Consider the following 22,492-nt stretch of genomic DNA (forward strand, 5'->3'; position numbering starts at 1 on the left):
AGAGTATAGCACATGTTTCATGATTTTGTTATTATTTATCCTAATAAAAATAATCACACAGTATGTGATGCAATAATAAAAATGTTTTCCTAATCCTAATTACAGGGGAATATCTGTATGTGTTAATAGATAGATAATACTAAAAAATATGTTTGTAGTTTACAGTATATAGAATAATAATATATTAGTAAAATGTTGTGCTATAACATTAGATTAGATAGATAGATACTGCACTCCCAGTGAACAATTTTTGGTTCCCACATTACCTTTTGGTTGCGGAACGTTTCCTGAAGGTCCCGCCCTGGGTTGTCTCAAATCATTAAAGGCGGAAATTAAAAACAACATTTTAATATCCTTATATTTATTTATATATTTATGATCAAATATTAAACTTTAAAAGGCTCGTGTAGCTTTATGGATAACAATTCCATGGTGTGCACAGATAAAAAAAAATCCCCACGGGTGGTTGTAACCAATGAAAAGCATGCTGACATTGACAGCCGCGGTGCATGCTGGTAGCTGTAGTGCGCGCGGCGCCGGCTGCTCGTCCACAGTGCTGAGCTCGCAGCCGTGGAGGACTACACAGCCCCGGGTCCTGGCGTGAGGCGGCGACGCTGACAGCGGCGGCAGGGCACGGAGCGAAGTACGGCGGCTGCGGCGCACTCACACCGTCTGTCTGGTTTAGTATGTGTATATGAGTGAGTGTTTTTTCAAGGTTTAACGTAAAGTTGACGTTCGAAAGCATGCAGGCAGAATCGGGAATTGTTCCCGACTTCGAGGTGGGAGATGACTTTCAGGAGGAACCGAAGACGTACTACGAACTGAAGAGTCAGCCCCTGAAAAGCAGGTCAGTTTCCACTCTGGCCGTGGACAGTTATTTCCCACGCTGGAGCAGTTTTTGTGTTTAGGTGATATTGAGGCAGTTTTTGGTGATTTGTGGAGTGGAGCTGGTCCCGCCGCCGCTGAGCTCCGGGAGTGGGACCGTAAACTCTCCTCTGTCATTATGTTATTCCCGCTGCTGTCATGGAGTTATGCAACACTTGGGTGTTGTCAACATCCAACTTCAAATATTAGCTCGCAGACAAGCAGACCGGTCAGAGTCTGATGTGATGCTGCTGCTCAGTGAAGATGACAGACATTCAAGACTGTTTTAATCTGGATTATCAAAAAAAACAAAAAAAAAACAGATTGATTTAATTTGGTATACATGTTTTTAAAAATCAACCTTTAATTTAATATCCACTGTGCTATAGAAGAATTAACATATTAACTACTTTGCATTTTAATACAAGGATGAAAACATAGAGATATGTTGTTGAAACTGCTTAATTATACAGCTTTAATTCATGTCATGTAGTTAAAATCCACCGCTGCCTCTTGTATTGCTTTAATTGTGTAAAAAAAGAGGCAACAGTAATTAGTTTCTGTGGCATCTGCACACAAACATCAGTACAGTACTGAAGTATTAGAGAGCTATTTTCAGCTTTGGCACGTTGAGGCCTCTCCAAACAATCAGCAGTGACCTGAAGTCAGGACTGTTTGGTTTGATTTGACCCTTCACCCCTTTTCTGGAAGAGCTGCACAGTGTGTGTGTGTGTGTGTTGCTTTCTGATATGTGTGTGTCTGTGTAATGGTTTTAAATTCAGACGCCCCTGTTATCTCTCAGAGTGGTTTCATTAGTAGGGCTGCACAGTTTATCACAAAAATTAATCTTAATCGCAATGACCAATGTGCAGTATCCAAACTGAAAGGCACAGCAGTTATGTGCAATGTGTGAAAAAGCACCATCACGGTGACATTCTGTGACTTGCCTTGAGGTTTGAGTTATGAAATGTGTTTTGTTTGTTGACAGATGCCAAAAATGTCAATTTGTCATGATTTTGTTTTGGTTTCTTTATCAAGATAATGACAGATAAGATGCAAAAATTATCATTCTTGCCTTTTACAGATTATATCAAAACTGCAATATTTATACATTGGTCCTACTAGTGCAACATCTGTCCCTGTAAAATACACTATTTAGACAAAATATTGAATTCAGTTGTTTCAATTAGGCTTTGGGCTAGGACCCTTATCTCCAATGAACAACAATCTTAATGCTTCAGCAAACCAAGACATTTTAGACAATGCTATGCTTTCAACTTTGTGGCAACTGGCCTCAACCTCATTAAGCACCTTTGGGATGAACTGGAACAGAAATTGTGAGCCAGGCCTTCTCTTCCAACATCAGTGCATGACCTTATAGATGCTCTACAAAATGAATGAGCACAAATTCACATAGAAACACTTCAAAATCTTGAGGTAGTTTTTAAAGTCTTCTAAGAAGAGTAGATGCTGATACAGCTGCAAAAGGGGGACCATCTCCAAGTATTTAAATGTATTTGATTGGGTAAAATCTTTTTTTCAGCAGTAATATGGTAATCACAACTAGGGATGCACGATATTATTGGCACAATATCGGTATATATCGGCAGATATTGGCTTTAAAATGTAATATCGGATATTGGCAGAAACACTCCAGGATCTGCCGATATAATGAATGACTACAACGTTAGGCAGAGACAGTTGTGATGCTGTGTGTAAGCTAAATAAAAAAGCTACATGGTTAGCTTAGCCTCGCTCTGAGCAGATGTGAAAGCCTTGCCCTCTCTGATCTTGTTCTGCAATCTGCACCAAAACAGAACAATGTCATTTTATGAGGGGTCATGGACCAGACTGTTTTTGTTTTGGAGGGGGTACAGAAATGTCCTGGAGACACACTCAGAGTCACAATAACTCTCATTTTTTTTACAACAGTGCATCTCTCTGCAGAATGATTATGTGTATTTCGTGTCTGTTATTTTGTTTGGGGTTAGAAATACACAGCCTGGTTGCCAGGGAGAGACATGCAGAGGACAGTACACCACTGTCCTCACACAGAGCTCTTATTTGAGACGTCTGATAGACTCCACTTATTATTTCCCCCCCTTCTGGTTCTTGACATGTTGTTGCAGTTTATCTCTTTTTCCTCAAAAAAAAAAAGCCCATCCAAAAACCACGAGGTCAGGAAGAAAACGGTCATCTCGAAGACTCAAACTGCTCCAACCTTTAACCCACTTCTACATTTTTTAAACTAATTTCTTCATTAGTGAAATGCCATTACACTGTTGCACATACATGAGCTGCTGAATTTGAGCTGTGTTGCGGTTGCCGTCGCGGGGAGAGCAGTGGGATGACCGGAGTCCCATCACTGTTTCTGATCACACATTATTTTCTTTAACGTTATTTTCTGCAGGAATATGTGATGACGTGCGTGCGCTTTGTGGCAATTGACGGTGTCCCACTTCCCCTTCCCAATCACATGAGGATGACCCAGCATAATAATAATACTAGTCACAATGACTGTGTTGTGACACAATGTTGCGCTGAATGGTTATTATTAGCCAAACTGATTACTTATTTGTGCGTTGTCTCGTCACAGCTACACACACACACACACACACACACACAAGTTTCAAGGTGTCAAATCTTAAGTGTGACAAAATGTGATCCTATAGGTTTCACAGATCTTTTTTTCGCTGTTTCCTCCATATCAGCTTGACAGTGCACTCAGGCTGCTGCAGACGATGTGCCAGACGTTTTGTGCCTAATATAGACGTGAGACTGGCAGTGAAATTGGTCTTCTATGCAGTGTAAATAAGCTGTATAAATATAGCTGGGGATGTGTTATATCTGCAACTCAAGAGTTACTGGGGGGGATCTTTTTCTCTTTTTTTTTTAAAGGTGTACTTAAATCATATTTTGATATTTATGCAAAAGTCACACTGAGGCCTGAAACTCTTAGAGACTTATGTTGTGCTTATGTTGAACAGAGGCTGGGGGGGCATTTTTCAGATGTAGCTTATTAAAATGAAACTTTTTGTTTTGTACTTTTTTGTAGCTATAAGCCAGACTTTACAATTAAGATACGATAAGCTGAGGTGAGATGAAATAAGATTAGTTATGACTTTTTACTTGTTACAGCAGGAGCAAAAAGCCAGCCAAGAGGTGACAAAAAGTAACATAGCTCCAGTAAACAGCAAAGATCTGAAGTCAAAAGAAGACAATAAGAACATCAAAATTATGAAGAATGTTTAGATATAGATATAATATACTCTGTTACTGCACACAGGTAACATGGCAAAAGTGCAGTGCCATATGCACATGTTATCTTGCACAACTGTTGAATTGTAAAAATGCACATATGTGCAAAATAATGGTGCAAGGTTGTGGTGTTTTAATAATGTTTAGGGTCATATCGAAACATAAACTAATGCAGGGATTCTGTCTTAAAATATAGCATTTAAAATGAACAGAACTCTGCTATTAGGATAGATAACAACAATGTTCCTTTTGACTTATGATCTCTATTTTTTAAAAGAACAGAATTAAAATATAGATCAAATGTGGACCAAATAAAGTCACATAGTATTTTGAAAACTGTCTTTTAACTTTAATCATCATGTTTGGTTGTTAATAATGTTGTACGTGTGTTGAAGACGAGTCGTGATGATGTTCAGAAGTTTGTGTTTATGAAAACTAAAAAATGAAATTGAAGAATAAGTTTTTTTATATGTCAAATAAAAGTCAAAGAGCCAGAGAGAGCCAGTGACATAGCGCTGAGTCAGAGGTTAACTGTTATGAGAGTTGGTGTTAGGAGCAGCTTGTTCTCGTGGGGAGTCCCAGACAGATGCCGGAGATGCCAAAGAGTTACATCCATGATCTAAGAAGGAGCGAGTAAGCTAAATGACACAGACAGGTGTTGTGGTGTCAGTAAAATATTGTTAGAACATGACATGGTCTGCAGTCAAGATCGCACCTTATGTACGTCCATGACCACTTCTGTTGCCTCTTGAAGCATGTGTCTGCTTTGCATTTTTTTCTACTGTGGAAAATCCTCACAAACTCTGGATATTTTGCTCTGCTTCATGAGCTGTGATTAATGCTGATCTGTAACTCTCTGTCGACCTCTGTTGGTGACCAATGGAAACTGCAAAACAGTGAAAAGGACACTTCAGCTTGTGCATCCACTGATCTTACAGTGGGACAACTTATATGTATCTTTATTTTAAGGTATGAGCCTTTCACTAGTGATTAGTTTATTTATTTATTGAAAGAAAAGCTGCGTCTTTTTTGCTTTGTCACAGCTGTTTGAGCTTTCACTGTTTGTTTAAGAAAATAGCTTTTCTCCTGTTGTCATAACACTGTAACTCTGTACAGCAGCTACACCTCTTTTTTGTCTTCAAACCAGTCGAGTTAAGTTTTTGCTTGCTCGCTAAGGGTAAATTATTATTCAGAATTTTTCAGCCATAACTCTTCACCATGGTTCCTTGACAATGTGCTGTCTGTAAATATCACCTTGAAGGAAACCCGAAGAGAAAGTTAAACAAAAAGCTGCTTTCTTCAGTTTGTAGAACACTGTAATCCCTCTCCTTGTGCAAGTGTCCTTGGCTGCTCTTTTCCTTTTTTCTAAGCACACTGTAGAGGAGAAGGAGCAAGAGCAGGCATTTTCTGCACAAAAACAACTGATATGAATACAGTGAATACAGTGCAACACCTAATTCAAGAAATAAAACCTGGCAAGTTTGATTTGGTCCTGCCAGTGTTGATTTGCAGGGTTTACAAAATGTATGTGGCCCGTTTTATGGAAATGTTATCATGCTTTTTAATGGACAGGCAGCGGCACAACTGTAGATCTGAGTGGCAATGACTTGTTTACAAAAGGAAATCCTTTTGCAAGACGGCTGAGTTTATGTGTTTAGTCATTTAGACATGTTGATCCTTTGTTAAGGATAACGAGGCAGTTAAATACACCACCAGAGCCTGATCAACACGTTGGTTGATATGAGCCTTTTACAGACATAGATTCAAAGCTTCTCCATTTGCTGTTTTCTGTCTATAAGAATTGTTTTATTTCACAGAATAAATGCTGCAGAAAAATGCATTAGCCACCTGATAACTTGAATTTCTCTAACGGTATCCGCAAAATCCATTTCGACAATTTCACACATTGATATATCTTACCAAATTACATGTGTTCATTTCAAGTTCACCTTAGAACTCAAGAATTCTAAGGAATGTTTCAGGCAAAAGTGGAAGTTTTGATTTTAAACTGAAGCAACTAATAGGAAGGACATTATGGATGGGAATCAGTATCAGTTAGTATCGGTATCAGTGCGATATTGGTCGGAATCACTTGGTCAGATATCAGACAGATTCAAATCCTATATATCGCATGCTTGGGCTGTTGATTTGTTGGAGAACAATATTTTGTTACACAGTTGAAGAATTATGTCTTTCAGCACAAATGTGTTGTTAACAGCTTCATATTTCTGTATCGGACTAATATCGGTATCGGTAGATACTTGAGTTTGAGATATCGGACACAAAAAGTGGTGTTGTCCCATCCTCAAAAGATGGTGTAACAAAATTATAGAGCTGCTGCTTACAGTTTTGTTTTTTATTATTAATGAATGTGTCAGGGTTTTTTAAAATCTGATTCAAATTAATGAGGCAACATATCATATTTGTGCCACAAAAGTGTGATTTGTGATGTAATTGAACATTTTTAATTCTATTTTTATTTCTTTTATTTCTTTTTTCAAACAAAAATAGTTGCTGACAAATTTCCATCTCATAATGGGGAGTAATTGACTCAGTTGTGATATAAAAGCTAAACTGGTTTGGCCAGTCATTTATTGATTGTGGTGTTTCCTGTGAATGCAGAATCTCTACCTGCAGTTATTGACGTGGTTTGAGTTTTAGTCGAAGTGAAGTTTCCTTCTCACTGCTTCTTGATTTCTTGTCTCTCTTTTGTTGTTTTGTTTCGTCTGCGTCATGTGGAGCTACCCAACACTGCATAAAGATGCTTCTTTATCACAGATTGGAGTTGTTTGTGACTGATAGTCGGGGAGTGAAGCCAGCTGTAGCACACTGGGATTTCTGTGATCATCAGGGGGTGTCCATGTATATCAACGCACTGTCATGCCGGGTCACTGACTTGTACTCCAGCAGAGAGGTTATGCAATGTGTCAGGACAGATCCGTGAACACCTGCGTCCTGACAGAGACAAGCTCATAGGACACAGGCTCATCACATGCAGCTTAGTTTGCAGCAGCAGCACAGTTTCTCAGTGATGTTTCAACTTCTCACCAACTTTCTCGCCAGCATTGCACTGCAGTCCCGTTATAGCTATGTGATATTCATACGTCGCTGCGCTCTCTGACGTTCTTCACAGCAAGATCTTGGTCTGGAGGGACGACAGACACCGACACCATTGTGTTACTCATGATGCTGATTTGTGGAAGGTGCGTTTGTGACGTTGGCATTGAGGAAAGAGCCAATCCTGCTTTATGGGCGATTAGAAAAAGTGGTGGGGAAATCGGATAGAGAATTGCTAGTTTGACATGTTTGGAATGGGTGTTTGAATATGAGGAGAATGGGTGCTTTCAGATGAGTCTTGAGGGAAGTCAAGTTGGTACGTGACAACTTGCTGGACTTATTTATTTATTTTTTTTATATATTACCATGGTCTGGGTCATACATTCCGTGTCAGAGGTCTGCTATGGTGTGATATAAATGTTGGAATTTATCCTTGTCGTTGGCGGTTTGCACAACTCAGAGAAGAGACAATGCAGGTCCATGGACACTTTGCTTGAGGAGGAAGTCCACACATGTATAACCCTTTACCATGAGAATACAAGGACATACATATTGAGGACAAACCGGGGGGGGGGACGAAATCGGGCAAGTACTTGCCACTGCAGGACTGGAATGTGGAACACTAGACTAACATGGACCCAGAACGACCCAGGCCTTAGTTGCACGTTGACCTACATAAGCTAGGTATGGGACATAGTGAGATTCTGACAGTGTGATGACCTCAGGCAAAAATATCATGCTAATGTCACAATATTACTGTTTTGCGATTACCGCTCTGAAATGGCACCTCCTTCATTCATAGAATCAAAAAACCCAGCTCCCTGACTGACGCACCAACTTCCTATCTTAGACATGGCACAACAGAAGATTTTAGTGGTTTTAATAATAATCAGAACAACGGCCTTTCTGCATAGAGTTTGCATGTTCTCTCTGTGTGTTTGTGGGTGTTCTACAGGCTGCAATATGGGGATATGGTAAATTGGACACTCTAAATTGACCATGAGTGTGAGAGTAAATGGTTATTTGTCTCTGTGTGGTCCTGTGATGGACTGGCGAACTGTCCAGGGTGTACCCCGCCTATTGCCCTATGTCAGCACCCTCCGACCCTCTTGTGGATAATAAAGTGGTAGAAAGTAGATGGATGGAAAATAGACTGCAGTATTCCTTTAAAATCTCACTGTATGTTCTGAAAGGTGCATTTTCACAGAGCTGAAGTTTATTTTGCTCATAGAGACTGGAAATCTATGGTCTCCATTCTGTGGTGATGACACGCGTCTCAAAAGTGAAATAGTATCTATGAAGTTTTAAGCAGCATGTTGATGAATGTCGTATATCAGTCGGCCACTTGTTTCCCCCTCTGCTCTGCTCTGCTCTGCTGTTGCTCTGGACGTGGTTGGTCCTCTGCCTGGAACTGTGTGGCGATTGGAGATTCCAGGCCGGGCCCCCGGAGCCTCCCCCTCTGACACATTCTACACGGAGCAACACCAGCATGACTTTCACCGCTCTCCAAGGGCGGGTGGTGCACCTTCAGAAAAAAACAAACAAATATGGAGGCCGTAGGAGTGCAAGTGTACAGACCCTGCTCCTTCGACTGTCAGTGAGTATGGCGTCTAGTGATGCTTTGAGGGATTCATTTGGAGGTTTACGTGTATGTGTGTGTGTGTGTGTAGGACAGTGTTCATAGAGCTGGGCTTCAGCTTATGTGTTTCATGATAAGTTTTTTTCTTTTTGAAGCAGAAGTTGCAGATTGAACAAAAACTTTCTTCTGTGAGGTTGTGGTTTTGCCATTATTGTCCATTAGGCACTAAAGGGTTATTAGATCTGCAGCGTCGGAATGGATCACTGGCAGCGTACAGCATGTTGACGCTGTATTACAGACTGTTTAGCTTTTTTCCTCCAGTCTTTACTTACCTTTGCCTCTCTCTGGATGCAAAGCTCCTTCATTTTGTTCCTTGTTGTGTCTCTATCAGTCAGTAAAGTCTGCATGAAAAGACTTCACCCCTGACTAATAATAGAGGATGATGGAGTTGAGTAGTGAGCAGATTCTAAGGGAATCATGAGTGGGGTGGGTGGGACTCTTCAAGACTGTACAGCTTTTGTATTTCTTGGTGTTTTTTTTTTCTTTTTGGGATACACACAAGCATGAGGGGAGGTGTGTACACGAACAGAGGGACACAAACACACACGCACAGAGAAAAAAAGTTAAAAAGGACAAAAGGGCTTTTTATGTGTCTCAGTGGTTTGTTTGGCAAAAAGCAACAGCGCATTTTCAAAAGACCAAACAAAGAAAGTGGTTGAGCCCTGCTTTGTTTGTTGAAAGGTTTCTGATCACACACACACACGCAAACACACATCAGTGTGATATTTGGGAATTTAGGTGATATGACTATCAATAGACCTCAGCTGTAAACCTTTCACCATTATTTGGAAATTTAGTATAATTAAACTCTTGGGCCTTTGATGGGGTTGATATTTTTAAGTTTTGTTTTAAGTTGCTTTTATTGACACCAATACTAGCATCACTGTCATAGATATTGTTGTTTATGGCAGATAAAAATACTATATCAGATGTGTTTGCATAGAATATTTCACATGTGAAAGAAATAGAATTGGTGACTTTTTATGTCTGTGTGTGGAATAAGGAAACAAATCTGTAGAAGACTGTGGCTCATGTCGCATTTTTCTGTGCAAAACTGACTGAGCCTGAGAGAATATTGACTGAACCTGACCCAAACTCGACAGGCGTCATTTATTTATTTAACCAGGAAAAGTCCCATTGAGATCCAGACCCTGGCCATGGAATTCCAACAGTTTGGCAATTACAAAGTGCAGTTGTTGTGATCACAGTAGCAATTTAAAAACACTGTTCCATGGATTCTCGCTGTCTAACATTTAAGGAAAAGCATAGAGTCATGAATTTTCCGTCCAAGCCCGACCTGAACCCGTCAGTGTAAGCTGAAGTGTACTCTGACTGTCACGGTGGTTGTTGCTTTTATTTATGGTTATGGAACAACAGTTATTGTTATATCCAGGAAGAAGTAAATACCAGCCCCAGGAACACACACAAACACATGCACAGGTACATACATGTCACCAGCCCACTTGTTAGCCCACAGTTATTTTCACATATTATACATCTATTTATTAAATATTATCTTATTATTGTTATATTTTCAATAAAGCTATTAAAAATAACACAACTTGAATTCACCTTATTTTATTCTATGTTTCACTAAAAGAACATTTCACTAAAATGTCACTTGAAGTGATTGAACTTGACCCAATTTCTGGATTTTTTTGCCGAACCCGACCCACTGGATCCTGTCGGGTCCCTGCTCTAATCTGTCGGCCACATTTTTACTACACTTTCATTCATCTATTTTCAAGTAAATATTCTCCATGTGCAAATATACTTTATACTTTTGTTGACACAAAGCTAATAACTTATGCAGTTACATTATACATTGCAACACATTATACTACAACACATTATACTACATACCCAGTCACCTATTGTATTTATTTTCAGTGACCAACTAAAGAAAATATAAATATTTTCAGTTTACTGTAAAAATCTGCAAATATTCCGATTTGATCAATTTACCTTTCAGTGGCTTCAACAGTGTGCTTAAAAAATTAAAGTCACTTTGGAAAATTGTTGCCTACAAAGCTTGTTTCAGCTCAGCTAAATTTTGTCTGCAGCTTCATTTTTTTGTGACAGGAGAAAAAAGGAAATGAAATTAAACTTTTCTTTTCTTCGAACTGAAACAGAGAAAAGAAATATCATATATACTGTGCTTATGAAATGTTTATTTCTATATAGCATTAGATCCATTGACATTTTTGACATTTCAGGGATGAAAGGGAAGACGACATTAAACCTTACTGCATGTACTTGGTGGAGAAACCTAAGCAAATAAAAAAAAACTGCTGCAGAGGACAAAATGTAGCCTTTGTTCTGCAGCCATTGAATCTGAAACTATTTATTTATGCAGCAGCACCAGTCAGCAGTTTTTCTGCAGCGCTGTCTTTGGGGAACTCTTTATATTAATCTCAAGAAAGTAAAAGCTTAATTGAATTATAGAATTTCATCTCATTACATATGGTTGCATAGTTTTTGCTCTAGTGCAGGGTTCAATGAGTGTGGACAATGGGATTCTCTGCCGTACCTTGGGAGGTTAATGGTATGTTGAGGGCTCAGCGCCCGCTGAAAACACTGTAGACCATCGCTGTGTTGGACTCCGCTGGCTAATTAGTGCGATTACTGCACAGCTGGATTGGCGAGACGTTTTGCTGAGTTTTATCAAAAGGATCACTCACTCGACGAGGGCTTCATCCCGACAACTTCTGCTTCAGCAGAGTCTCTCTATTTTAGGAGCGCAGCGCTCTGTCTGGGGAGAAGCCGTCTAAAATTAAGAGAGTGGGAAAACTGACGCAACCATTTTATGAAAAATGTTCCTCTTTCAGGTTGTGCATGTGTGTAAAAAGCTGCAAATACAGCAGCTGTGTGCTGCTCTTTTTGTGTGTCTATTGTCAAAAATTATATTAACTATAGAGGTAGATGGATTTTTTTTAATTCACTTTTTTATAGTTTTTGTTGATTATGTATGTAATATTTAGTTTATTTATTACTAAATACTGTGTATAATTGCACTGCAGTGCAGACGTAAAATGTACATTGGAGTCACAGACCATAAGTGTCGTTCACTAACTGACGTTAAGCAATTATATGTATTATATGTTATCATTAAACAGTTATATTTTATCATATTGATTAAAAAGGAAAATCTGCTAAATATATGGGCCAAAAACGTCTCATTTACTATCACAAATGAAGAAGAGAAGCATATCATATATTTTTTTACTGACTGATATCATATGATATCATAGAGATGGGTGAAAATTTTAACCATGATAAAAAAACAAATTCATATTGTTGAGTTGACTGTGGATAATAATCATGATAAAATTTCAGTTAACCCTTCTGTTAGTTAATTCAAAAACTAACTAGACCTTTGCGCCCATGTACTCATGATGGTAGCTCTTCCTCGCAACGACCGTCCAATCACAGACGAGATTCACCAGGGTGTCGCACGTTTGTGACGTCAGCTTCTCAGTACTGTAATTCCTAAACGGTTGAATAACTGCCAGATATTGAAAGTTATCTTGGAAAAAGTTGGGCATAAGCACTCACTCATTGAACATTTTTTCCACAATTCTACATCCATAAAATCTAGACAAATCCAGGCGGCCTGATTATAATGATGGTCGTAAGAGGGTTACAGATTGATTTTCGCTCCTGTGTAGAAGTTGAACAAATAATGGTTTTAAACTTTTTATGGACAGGAAACACCAAAGAACATTTCACTCATTCATTCATTTATTCATATTCTACCGCTTTATCCTCCATATGAGGGTCGCGGAGGGCACTGGTGCATATCTCAGCTGACATAGGGCGAAAGGTGGGGTAACAGTTCACTCATGAACTCGTGTTGTGTCTCACAGTGTGTTTGTGAACCTTTGCTATATTGACATAAATACATATATTGTTAATGAATTATTGCCCAGCCCTAATCTCATACTTGAGAAGCTTAAAAATGGCTGAAATGAAATCAGTTTGTAAATTAGCAACAGTTAAGATGTTCCTTTTGATCAGCCAGTTTCCTTTCATCATATTAACCTGCTTTCCCTCCATCCTCCTCTACCCTTTTCTTGTCTCTCTTGCTTGACCTCTCTTTCCTCGTCTGACCTGTCTCTACCCTCTCTCGGGCTATCGCTGTTTCTTTTTTACCTCTCCAATCCCCACTTTTCTTTTCTCTTTTGACAACCCGCCTCCCACCTCACTCTCTCTATCTCTGCTCATTCATCTGGCATCTCTCTCTCTCATCTCGGCAGCAGCCCATCGGACCAGCATGGCTCCTCCAAGCCCCCGCTGAGCTCCTCAGCCATGACATCACGCATCCTGCTGCGGCAACAGCTGATGCGGGAGCAGCTCCAGGAGCAGGAGCGGCGGGAGCAGCAGAGACAGCAGGCCGCCCAGTACCCACAAACCACAGCGTCCCAGACCCCCGCCATCAACGTCACTGTCCCCGTCAGTTTGCCGCCTGCTGCACAGGTGCCGATGGAGGTGCTGAAGGTAAGCAACATTGGTTGTGTTCCAAAGTTGCAAAGGGAAGAACAGAGATTGTGTTATCAGGATGTAAAAGAATTGTATTTTTACAGTTATGTGTAAAGTTTCCAGCTCTTAAAATTAGAAGTTGCATGTGTCACCACAGCAGCAGCAGTGGACTAAATGATCCAGGCTGAGCTATATTCATAGATTCTATTGACTCATGTGTGCACAGACAGGCAATCAAGATTTTCTACGACTGTGTGTGTAAAAAAAAAAAAAGCACAGGAGTGAGTGAAGTGTGTTAAACTGCGTATATGGGGATTATGTTTCCTGAGAGAATTCCTCTTTAATGCATGCTGTGCTTCCAGCCATTTGGATTTAGCCATCTTTAATCCTATTTGCTCAGCTACATTCACATCTTTTCATAGCTTTGATTCCCTGGCAGTCCAAAGGACAGCAGACTGTTTAGGGGCTGTTTTCTGTAGGAGTAGAGACTGAATGAAGGTACATTTTAACGAGGCACGGCTGGTGAGTTTTTCCCTGTGTTTGTCTTATGCATGAAAATGTGTTCATTTTAACGAAATGGCAACAGAAATGTGTTGAGTTGTGCTGTGCTGTGTGGCACTGAGCTCGCAGATGTGTGTTTTGGAACTTAGTGTTGTAAAGTTCTATTCTGTGTACGATTTACATTGACTCTTGGATTTTCAGCATAAATGAACTCTTTTTATAAGGAATTTTAAGTTTTTTTTAACGGTGTTGGGATTCTTCCATTTCAGTTATGTCTTTTTTTTTTGAAGGAAAATGTGACTTTTACATAATTACAAAGTTGCCATAGTGTACAGGGAAAAAAATGCTTATTTCTCTTACTTGCATTTTCATGTTTTTGAGCATTTGTATTTGTCTAAGGAAGTGATACACTCACTACACTTTTTTATCTCTTTGTGATCGAATTTGTTATCAAAAAAGTGAACTTTAAAGGAATTTTTTTACAACCGTATGATATTAGTGACGACTGGTTAATACATTTTAAACAGTTCAAGAAATCTATGTACGTATTAGGCCTGAACAATCAATCTAACAATTAATCGCAGGATGCACAATATTTCTTAAAGCGAAAATGTGTGTCAAATTACCATTTTAGATCAAATATTGTCCTGACCTGTACACATCACATTCTACAGACTGAAGGAAACATATTTGTTTCTCATACATCTGCACAAATATTACACAGCAATCATTTAAAATATTCAAAGGAAAATGTGAATAATTAAGGACAAAGTACCATTCCCTCTGATATCGCACATCATATTGCAATCACAATTTCAGTCAAAATAATCATAATTAGATATTTATTCTAAATCATTCAGCCCTACTACGTATTTAGAGAGTCATATCAGATGATACTGCAGTAAATTTCACAGCTGTGTGTGTACAGATCGCAATATAATCGCCATACATTTTTAGACTCCTCATTGGAAACAATCAGACAATACATCAAAGTTTAAATTTGGAGCTATTGTGAGTCATTTCTCTTAGAAACTAAATCCACATTCATGGATTTCATGGTCACTTGCTCAGCCACACTTTCATCACACTGGACATGTGTGGCATGGACAGTATATCCCTTGAACACTCTGCCCGCCTCACCCAGCATAAACATTACTTACTCTCCATAATCTGCTGCTCTTTGAGAGGTTCAGGACGCCCCCACCCTGAACCGATGTACAATACATCAAGTGAGAGTAGTTTCTCGACTTTGGCGAGAGCTTACAGACATTCTTCTTTGACTGAAGTCCTCAAATGAAAAGGCCATTCCAGCTTGGCGCTGTTGAGCTGGGTTAACCAGCTCCCCTGTCTGTGGGTAGATTAGCACAGTCCACACAAAGCTCATGGGTACCAGGCAGAGCTGCTGGACCTCAAAAAGTGCAAACATTAAGCTCAGATGAGTTTATCTAAAGACTGATTGGGCCCTTAATTAACCAAGTGACCTCTGACCTTCTGAGGAATAAGTAAAGGATCAGTTTAGGGATCAAGACAAAGGCAAGCACAGCCTTACCACACACCGATCACTAATTCAGTGAAGAATGCTCGTAATTAGCCCCCACTGCTTTCATTCCATGGTAAAAAAAAAACACTGCTTTGAAATTTATGTAGGATAACTTCCTAAAAGGGTTTTTTTTTTCTTTCCCCCTCAAAGGATTTACAGTGCCATGAAAAGAGCAAATTACTCTTCAACCTTGCACAAAATGCAAGCTTGTGACCATCAGAAAGTACAAGGATGCTACATGGGGCATTTATTTAAAATGTGATCTGTAATTTGGCGAAATCTTGTGCAAAAACCGTTCAGTTTGCACAGTGCAGCTTCATATTTCTGTCAACACAGGCCAATAAAGTAAAATTATTTCAGTTGCAGGAATATGTGATTCGTTTCTTCGCTATTAAAGCAGCAGGAAACTGCAAACAACATTGTCAGGCACCTATTCTCCAACAGAGAATAGGCTAAATCATTGGATTGGATGTTTGAAAGAGAAAAAAGGCAACTAACTGACTTATTCACTGTGATGCAAATGCTTCACTTAGCACAGGCAGCATGTTATAAAGAAAGATGTCCACCATGACCATCATGTGACCAGGATGTGAGGGAGGGCTGTAAATGTCTTCAATGCAGTTTGGGTATTCTCTTTCTGAATTGGCTGTGTAGTAAATCCCTCAGCACGATGTGTTATATCAACAGCTGTATCATAACATTTGTATTCTGGTGGTTATTTATCAAACTCTGTTTGTGTAATAACAGGACAATATATCAGAGGCAAGGAGACCACACACTCGTCAGATGTAGCCTGCTCACATTAGCATCACAGTTGTTGTGTCCAAGTCCCTCGTTGTGCACGTTAACAGCTTAACCGTGAGACAAAGTGGCCCATTCTTCTCGTCTGCAGAGCTAATGGGGGCATTCTTGTTCATATATCTTGGTAGGACCACGATGGAGCGCCTCGAGCACACAAGTAAAAAATAAAAATACACATCGGCGTTTGTCACTCAGCTCTCCCCTCGCGTTCTCCTTCAGTGTGTCTGCCTTGTCTGTTTGTAGCTAAAAGACACGGATAAACAACGGGATGTCTTGTTGTGCTGTGGCTGCAGATGCTGTGAGTGTTTTTAGAAAGAGAACCGTTTGTTGTGAAGTTGAGCAAAATAAAGTTTGAGGCTTATTCGTTTCTTATACTTACAATCAGATACTTTGACTATCAGACCAGTTCATCATAACATCATAAGGTCAAAAATGTTCCAACTTCATGTCTGTAGTTCAGGCTCGCAAGATAATGTTATTATGTGTGATAATTTAGGAAAACCCTGAGGACATAAACAAGCTTCGGGGAAAAAAACACAGTTTCCCATTTTATTGTAAAGACAAAACTAACATTTTCTACAGTTTGGAGCTGTGACTTATGCTTGTTTATATTTTTTGTAATCAATTATTCAACTGATACTTTGTCCGTTTAAAAGTACATTGTTCGGGCGATAAAATGTCATAAAACTGTGATGAATGGTTTAGACAAAATTATTACAAACAAATGATGAACAGAAAAGGGAGCAGCAGCTTATAGTTTTCATCTCTGATCAGTCCTAAGGTTTCTTTCTTCATTTATAGTTTTAGTATTTATAGTTTAGTTTTAGTAACTACTATCGGATTAAGCCTTGAACAATGTCTTTAAATTGTTTCATCTGACCATTTGTCCAAAACTAAAATATACTCATATAATTGTCAGATTAGACAAAAGAAATGACAATAATATCATGGTAATAGTATGGCGATATTGTTTGGAATAGGGAGGCAATATTATGGTAATGACATCTTATTTCTTATGTAGTGTCAGGCATTGAAATAACAATGGTAATTGTGTCGTAATAAGGAAGTAATACTTCAATAATGCCGCGTAATAGCTTGCTAATGATAATTACTAAAGGCTACTTTCAGTGAAATAATGCCCCATAAAAATGCAAGTGAATGAAAAGTGATAATTACTATATTGAGTTGAAATTCCAAATCACAACAAAACAGAACTATTACAAAACTATGACCTTATTTCAAAGGTCATCAGTGGAAAGATGAATTCAGGACTTGTAAAGACCAACTGTTGCCTCTGTGCATACTGTAATTGTTTTCTTTAATGGGGGACCTTTGACGTTGTCATGTGCACATAATGCACTCACTGACCTTGTTGTTTCTATTCTTAGTGCAGGAGGAGTGTGAGGGACAGTTGCGTGGAGCTCCTATAGTAATCCCTTTTTTATGCTTCTGCGCCACTGGCAGACTTCACCTGAAGCATTTTGTTTACTGGTTGTCATCTGTCCAGTTCTCTTGAATCCAGAACCTCTTTTCGTTTGGTACTAACATTCACCTGAACTCAAGGATGAATTGATTTGATTTTAAGATCAAAGGTGAAGTTTGCTGAGGCTTCAGAAGGCTTTGTGGCGCTGGGACTGTGACATCTCAGGCATTCAGAGGGAGTTTACACTTGGAAGGGAGTAAAGGGTAAAGATAAAACGTCAAGTGGCCAAGTGACCTCCTCTCTGGTAAACATCATGTGTCAGTAACACCCTGAAGGAATTTCATTGGACGAAACAATTTGGATAAAACATGAACAGATTAGAATTTTATAGCCAAAGGTCCAGTTCAGTTTGACCTCACAAAACATTTTTGGCCCAAACTCAAGCATCCACACATTGTCTACCACTCCATCTTCCACATGAGGGTCGCAAGGTTGCTGGAGCCAATCCCAGCTGACATAGGGCTAAAGGCTTGGTGCACCCTGGACTGGCGAACACACAGAGACAAACAACCATTCTCAAACACTCTCAAACTTACGCCTACAGGCAGTTTTTTAGCGTATCCAGTTAACCCCTGCGAGTTTAGAGGACTGTGGGAGGAAACCGGAGAAAACAGAGAGAGAGAGAGAATGCAAGTTCCATGCAGTTTTTCTTGCAGCAAACCTGGCTTTTTTGCTGCAAAGCAACAGTGCTAACCACTATATGACAATGTCATAATGCACTCAATCATCCATACATTTAATGCATTTAATTTATTTCTTTTTATAGTAATCTTCACTGCACATTTGTGAGAATCAGAGTCAATGGTAAGAAAAGGACCAAGATCATTCATTTTAAATTATTGTGTCATTTTAAAATACACAGTTGATTATCAGAAGAGGAAAGACGAAAACTTGTTTCTAACGTTTTATGAAATATTTCATATTTCATCTTTCTTATACCTGCTGAAATCACTTTTTGATGGAGCAGCTGTTAAGTCATAGATATAGGTATGAAACATGACAACAGACATTAACCTGGTCTGGCTTTTTTACAAGGGACAACTATTTAATCTACAAAATGATCTGACATGTATTTACTGTAAAATGTATCTGGAAGTCATTACAGCTGTGAGATGGATTAATAGGATTTCAAAAAATGACACATAGCTGTCTCAAAGTAATTAAAAATATGTAGTGAGTGCATGAACCTATATTAAGCACAGTATATGAGTAGATGTACTTCGCCACTTTCCACGGCTTCATGCTGTATTTACTGGCCAGCACTTAACAGTGCCAATATTACTACATGTGTATTACACTGCAGTGGCGAACCGTGGGCACTACAGCTGGGCCTTCACCTCAGACATCATTGCCGAGAAAATAAATAATCACGGAAAAAAACAACAGTATGATGAATTGAAAGCGTTAAACAACAATAACATTCCCCGCAACAAGATACATTCTCAACCTTAACTTCATAAATCTGGAGACCATTATGGCAACATAGTTGAAATTATATAAACATGCTCAATGCAAACATAGCCAAAATCTGGAAATATAAAATGAGGCCACCACGTGACGCTGCTGACACCGACCATACATACATTGAGAAATAAATTCAAGAGCATCCTGAAACTACAATACAATTTCAAATGCACAAGCTGGTAATACAAACACTATTTTTTAAGATACAGTCAAGTGCGGTGTGCCTGGCCCCTCCGGGATCCCACCTCGGCCGGCGGGTATCGGCCCTCAGTTTCCCTGTGTGGCACAGTCCACACAGCGACCGGGGAGAGGACTTGCGACGGAACCTTCCACAGGTTCTCAGTTTTTTGTATGTGTATGTATTATTTTTCCTTTTCCCTAATAGGAGTGTCAGAGCCACTCAATATACTGTAATACAGTGCATATTGTAATGAAATATGCTATGGTTATTGTCCCCGGCACTAAGTGGCTTACAACATAGGCCTACCTTATGTGAAAATGAAATCCATTCATCGGTCTTTCTTTGTGAAGTGGGCGGTGGCAGCGTAGTAAAGTTTGTCCTTTGACTTGACCTCCAAAAGAAGTCCTTTCTCTATGGACATCAGTACCAAAGCTCCCAGGCGATCCTGTCCGGTACTGATTCTGGGGTGCGTCTTGATTCACTTCAGAGCCAAGTAAGACTGCTCAATGGGGGAGGTGGACATGGGGATGGTCAGCACCAGGCAGGTGAGGGAATACAGCTGCAGCATGCTCTCAGTCAGCAAGTGTCAGAAAGTTCGGCGGTCTGTTGGCCTCCTTGCCTAGTGTCTTATTCACTGGTTAAGGCTTAGCAATTACGTTGTAAAAAATATCACTAGGCAGGAAAAATTAGATTAACCACAAAGCAACGGAGTATAAAATAAAAAATATGGACAACTTTGCTTGGAAAGACATATTATACTCATATTAAGGTATTTACTTTTAATTTAGGTCACAACTTGAGAAGGATTAAAAGTTGAAATGTTCCCGAACTGGATATTGCTCCAGTAGGGTTGCCAACTTCCTTATAAGAAAATAACAAAGGAATGAATGAATAAAATTCATTTTGTACTCAGTTATACTGTTCAAACATTGCACCTGCCTTCCCCTATGTACCTGTACATAGGCCCCCACACACTACACACTTTCAAAGTTGAGTAAAATATAATTTTTCTGCTGTTTTACAATCGTATTTCTATGTAACTTCATTTTATTATATTTAGCGAATTTTTTTTTACTTGATCAGTATCCTGATGTTTTACCTTTACATCTCGCCATGTCTCCGTTGCTACGATATACAGGACTCGCAGTCAGTCAATCAGATGATCAATTAAAAGCCCATTTTTTGTTATAGTAAGGTAATGACAGATAAAGAGTGCCTGATAGCAGGAGGAGGATTTTATTTTACCTCCTACAAATTGTGCAGACTTCATTAGTGGATAAATCTGTAATAAACACATAAGTGCATCCGGAAAGTATTCACAGCGCCTTATTCCAAAATGGATTAAATACATTTTTTACCTCAAAATTCTACACACAATACCCCATAATGACAATGTTTTTTTTTGCAAATTTAATAAAAACAAACAAACTGAGAAATCACATGACATAGGTATTCACAGCCTTTGCTCAATACTTTGTTGATGCACCTTTGCCAGCAATTACAGCCTCAAGTCTTTTTGAATATGATGCCACAAGCTTGGCACACCTATGTTTGGACAGATGCCCATTCCTCTTTGCAGCATCTGTCAAGCTCCATCCGGTTGGATGGGAAGCGTCGGTGCACAGTCATTTTCAGATCTCTCCAGAGATGTGAAAAGCCCGGATTCAAGTCTGGGCTCTGGCTGGGCCACTCAACGACATTCACAGAGTTGTCCTGAAGCCACTCCTCCTATCTTGGCTGGGTCCTTTGGCTCGTCGTCCTGCTGAAAGATGAACCTTCGGCCCAATCTGAGGTCAAGAGCACTCTGGAGCAGGTTGAACATCCAGGATGTGTCTGTACATTGCTGCACTCATTTCCCTTTCCCTCTATCCAGACGAGTCTCCCAGTTCCGGCCACTGAAAAATAACCCCACACCATGATGCTGCCACTGCCATGCTTTACTGTAGGGGTGGTATTGGCGTGGTGATGAGCAGTACCTGGTTACCTCCAAATGTGATACCAGGAATTCACACCAAAGAGTTCAATCTTTGTCTCATCAGACCAGAGAATTTTGTTTCTCATGATCTGAGAGTCCTTCAGGTGCCTTTTGGCAAACTCCAGGCGGGCTGTCATGTGCCTTTTACTAAGGAGTGGCTTCCGTCTGGCCACTCTACCATACAGGCCTGATTGGTGGATTGCTGCAGAGATGGTTGTCCTTCTGGAAGGTTCTCCTCTCTCCACAGAGGACCTCTGGAGCTCTGACAGAGTGACCATCGGGTTCCTGGTCAACTCCCTGACTAAGGCCCTTCTCCCCAAATCGCTCAGTTTAGATGGCCGGCCAGCTCTAGGAAGAGTCCTGGTGGTTCCGAACTTCTTCCACTTACGGATGATGGAGGCCACTGTACTCATTGGGACCTTCAAAGCAGCAGAAATATTTCTATAACCTTCCCCAGATTTGTGCCTCAAAACAATCCTGTCTCGGTGGTCTACAGACAATTCCTTTGATTTAATGCTTGGTTTGTTCTCTGACATGCACTGTCAACTGTGGGACCTTATATAGACAGGTGTGTGCCTTTCCAAATCATGTCCAGCCAACTGAATTTACCACAGGTGGACTCCAATGAAGCTGCAGAAACATCTCAAGGATGATCAGTGGAAACAGAATGCACCTGAGCTCAATTTTGAGCTTCATGGCAAAGGCAGTGAATACCGATGTACATGTGATTTCTCAGTTTTTTTGTTTTTAATACATTTGCAAACATGTAAAAAAAAATGTTCACGTTGTCATTATGGGGTGAATTTTGAGGGAAAAAAATTAACTTAATCCATTTTGGAATAAGGCTGTAAAATAACAAAATGTGGAAAAAGTGAAGCGCTGTGAATACTTTCCGGATGCACTGTATGGAACAAATCTGTATTTTACAAAATGGGTGCCAACCCTGTGCTCCAGTGTCTTTTGTCACCACAAATGTTTGCACGCTGCTTCCAGCACATGGAGGCAGTCTCATGCCCATTGACTGAGAATGAATATCAGATACTGACGTTTTTACTGCAGACCAGTGAACTACATCAACAATGGACGCTATTCAGCTTGTATTTGTGCCTCCAAGACATAAACAGCAGGATAATTTATGCTAGCATTGGTAAAGCAGATAGGTCAACTACATAAACAACTGACTGCTAGTGCCTGGTCCAGTATCAAGCCCTGGTTTTAGCAGCTAGCACTAGGCCCCAACAGTAGCATAA

General features: G+C 39.7%; 1 protein-coding gene across 4 annotated transcripts in view; it reads left to right on the top strand.

The window, feature by feature from the left end:
* The first annotated feature begins 598 nt into the window (after positions 1–598).
* LOC122777535 (microphthalmia-associated transcription factor-like) overlaps positions 599–22,492 on the top strand; it is a 33,305-nt gene continuing 11,411 nt past the window's right edge. For 2 of the 4 annotated variants that reach the window (XM_044038832.1, XM_044038833.1), the window contains exons 1-2: positions 599–847; positions 13,075–13,315. In XM_044038832.1, coding sequence (XP_043894767.1) covers positions 744–847; positions 13,075–13,315 — 345 coding nt within the window. In that variant the 5' untranslated portion in view covers positions 599–743. The remainder of the gene's footprint in view (positions 848–13,074; positions 13,316–22,492) is intronic. The other 2 variants (XM_044038834.1, XM_044038835.1) reach the window with 1 other exon arrangement.

The sequence above is a fragment of the Solea senegalensis genome, linkage group LG11 (assembly GCF_019176455.1).
Source record: "Solea senegalensis isolate Sse05_10M linkage group LG11, IFAPA_SoseM_1, whole genome shotgun sequence".
Classification (NCBI taxonomy): domain Eukaryota; kingdom Metazoa; phylum Chordata; class Actinopteri; order Pleuronectiformes; family Soleidae; genus Solea; species Solea senegalensis.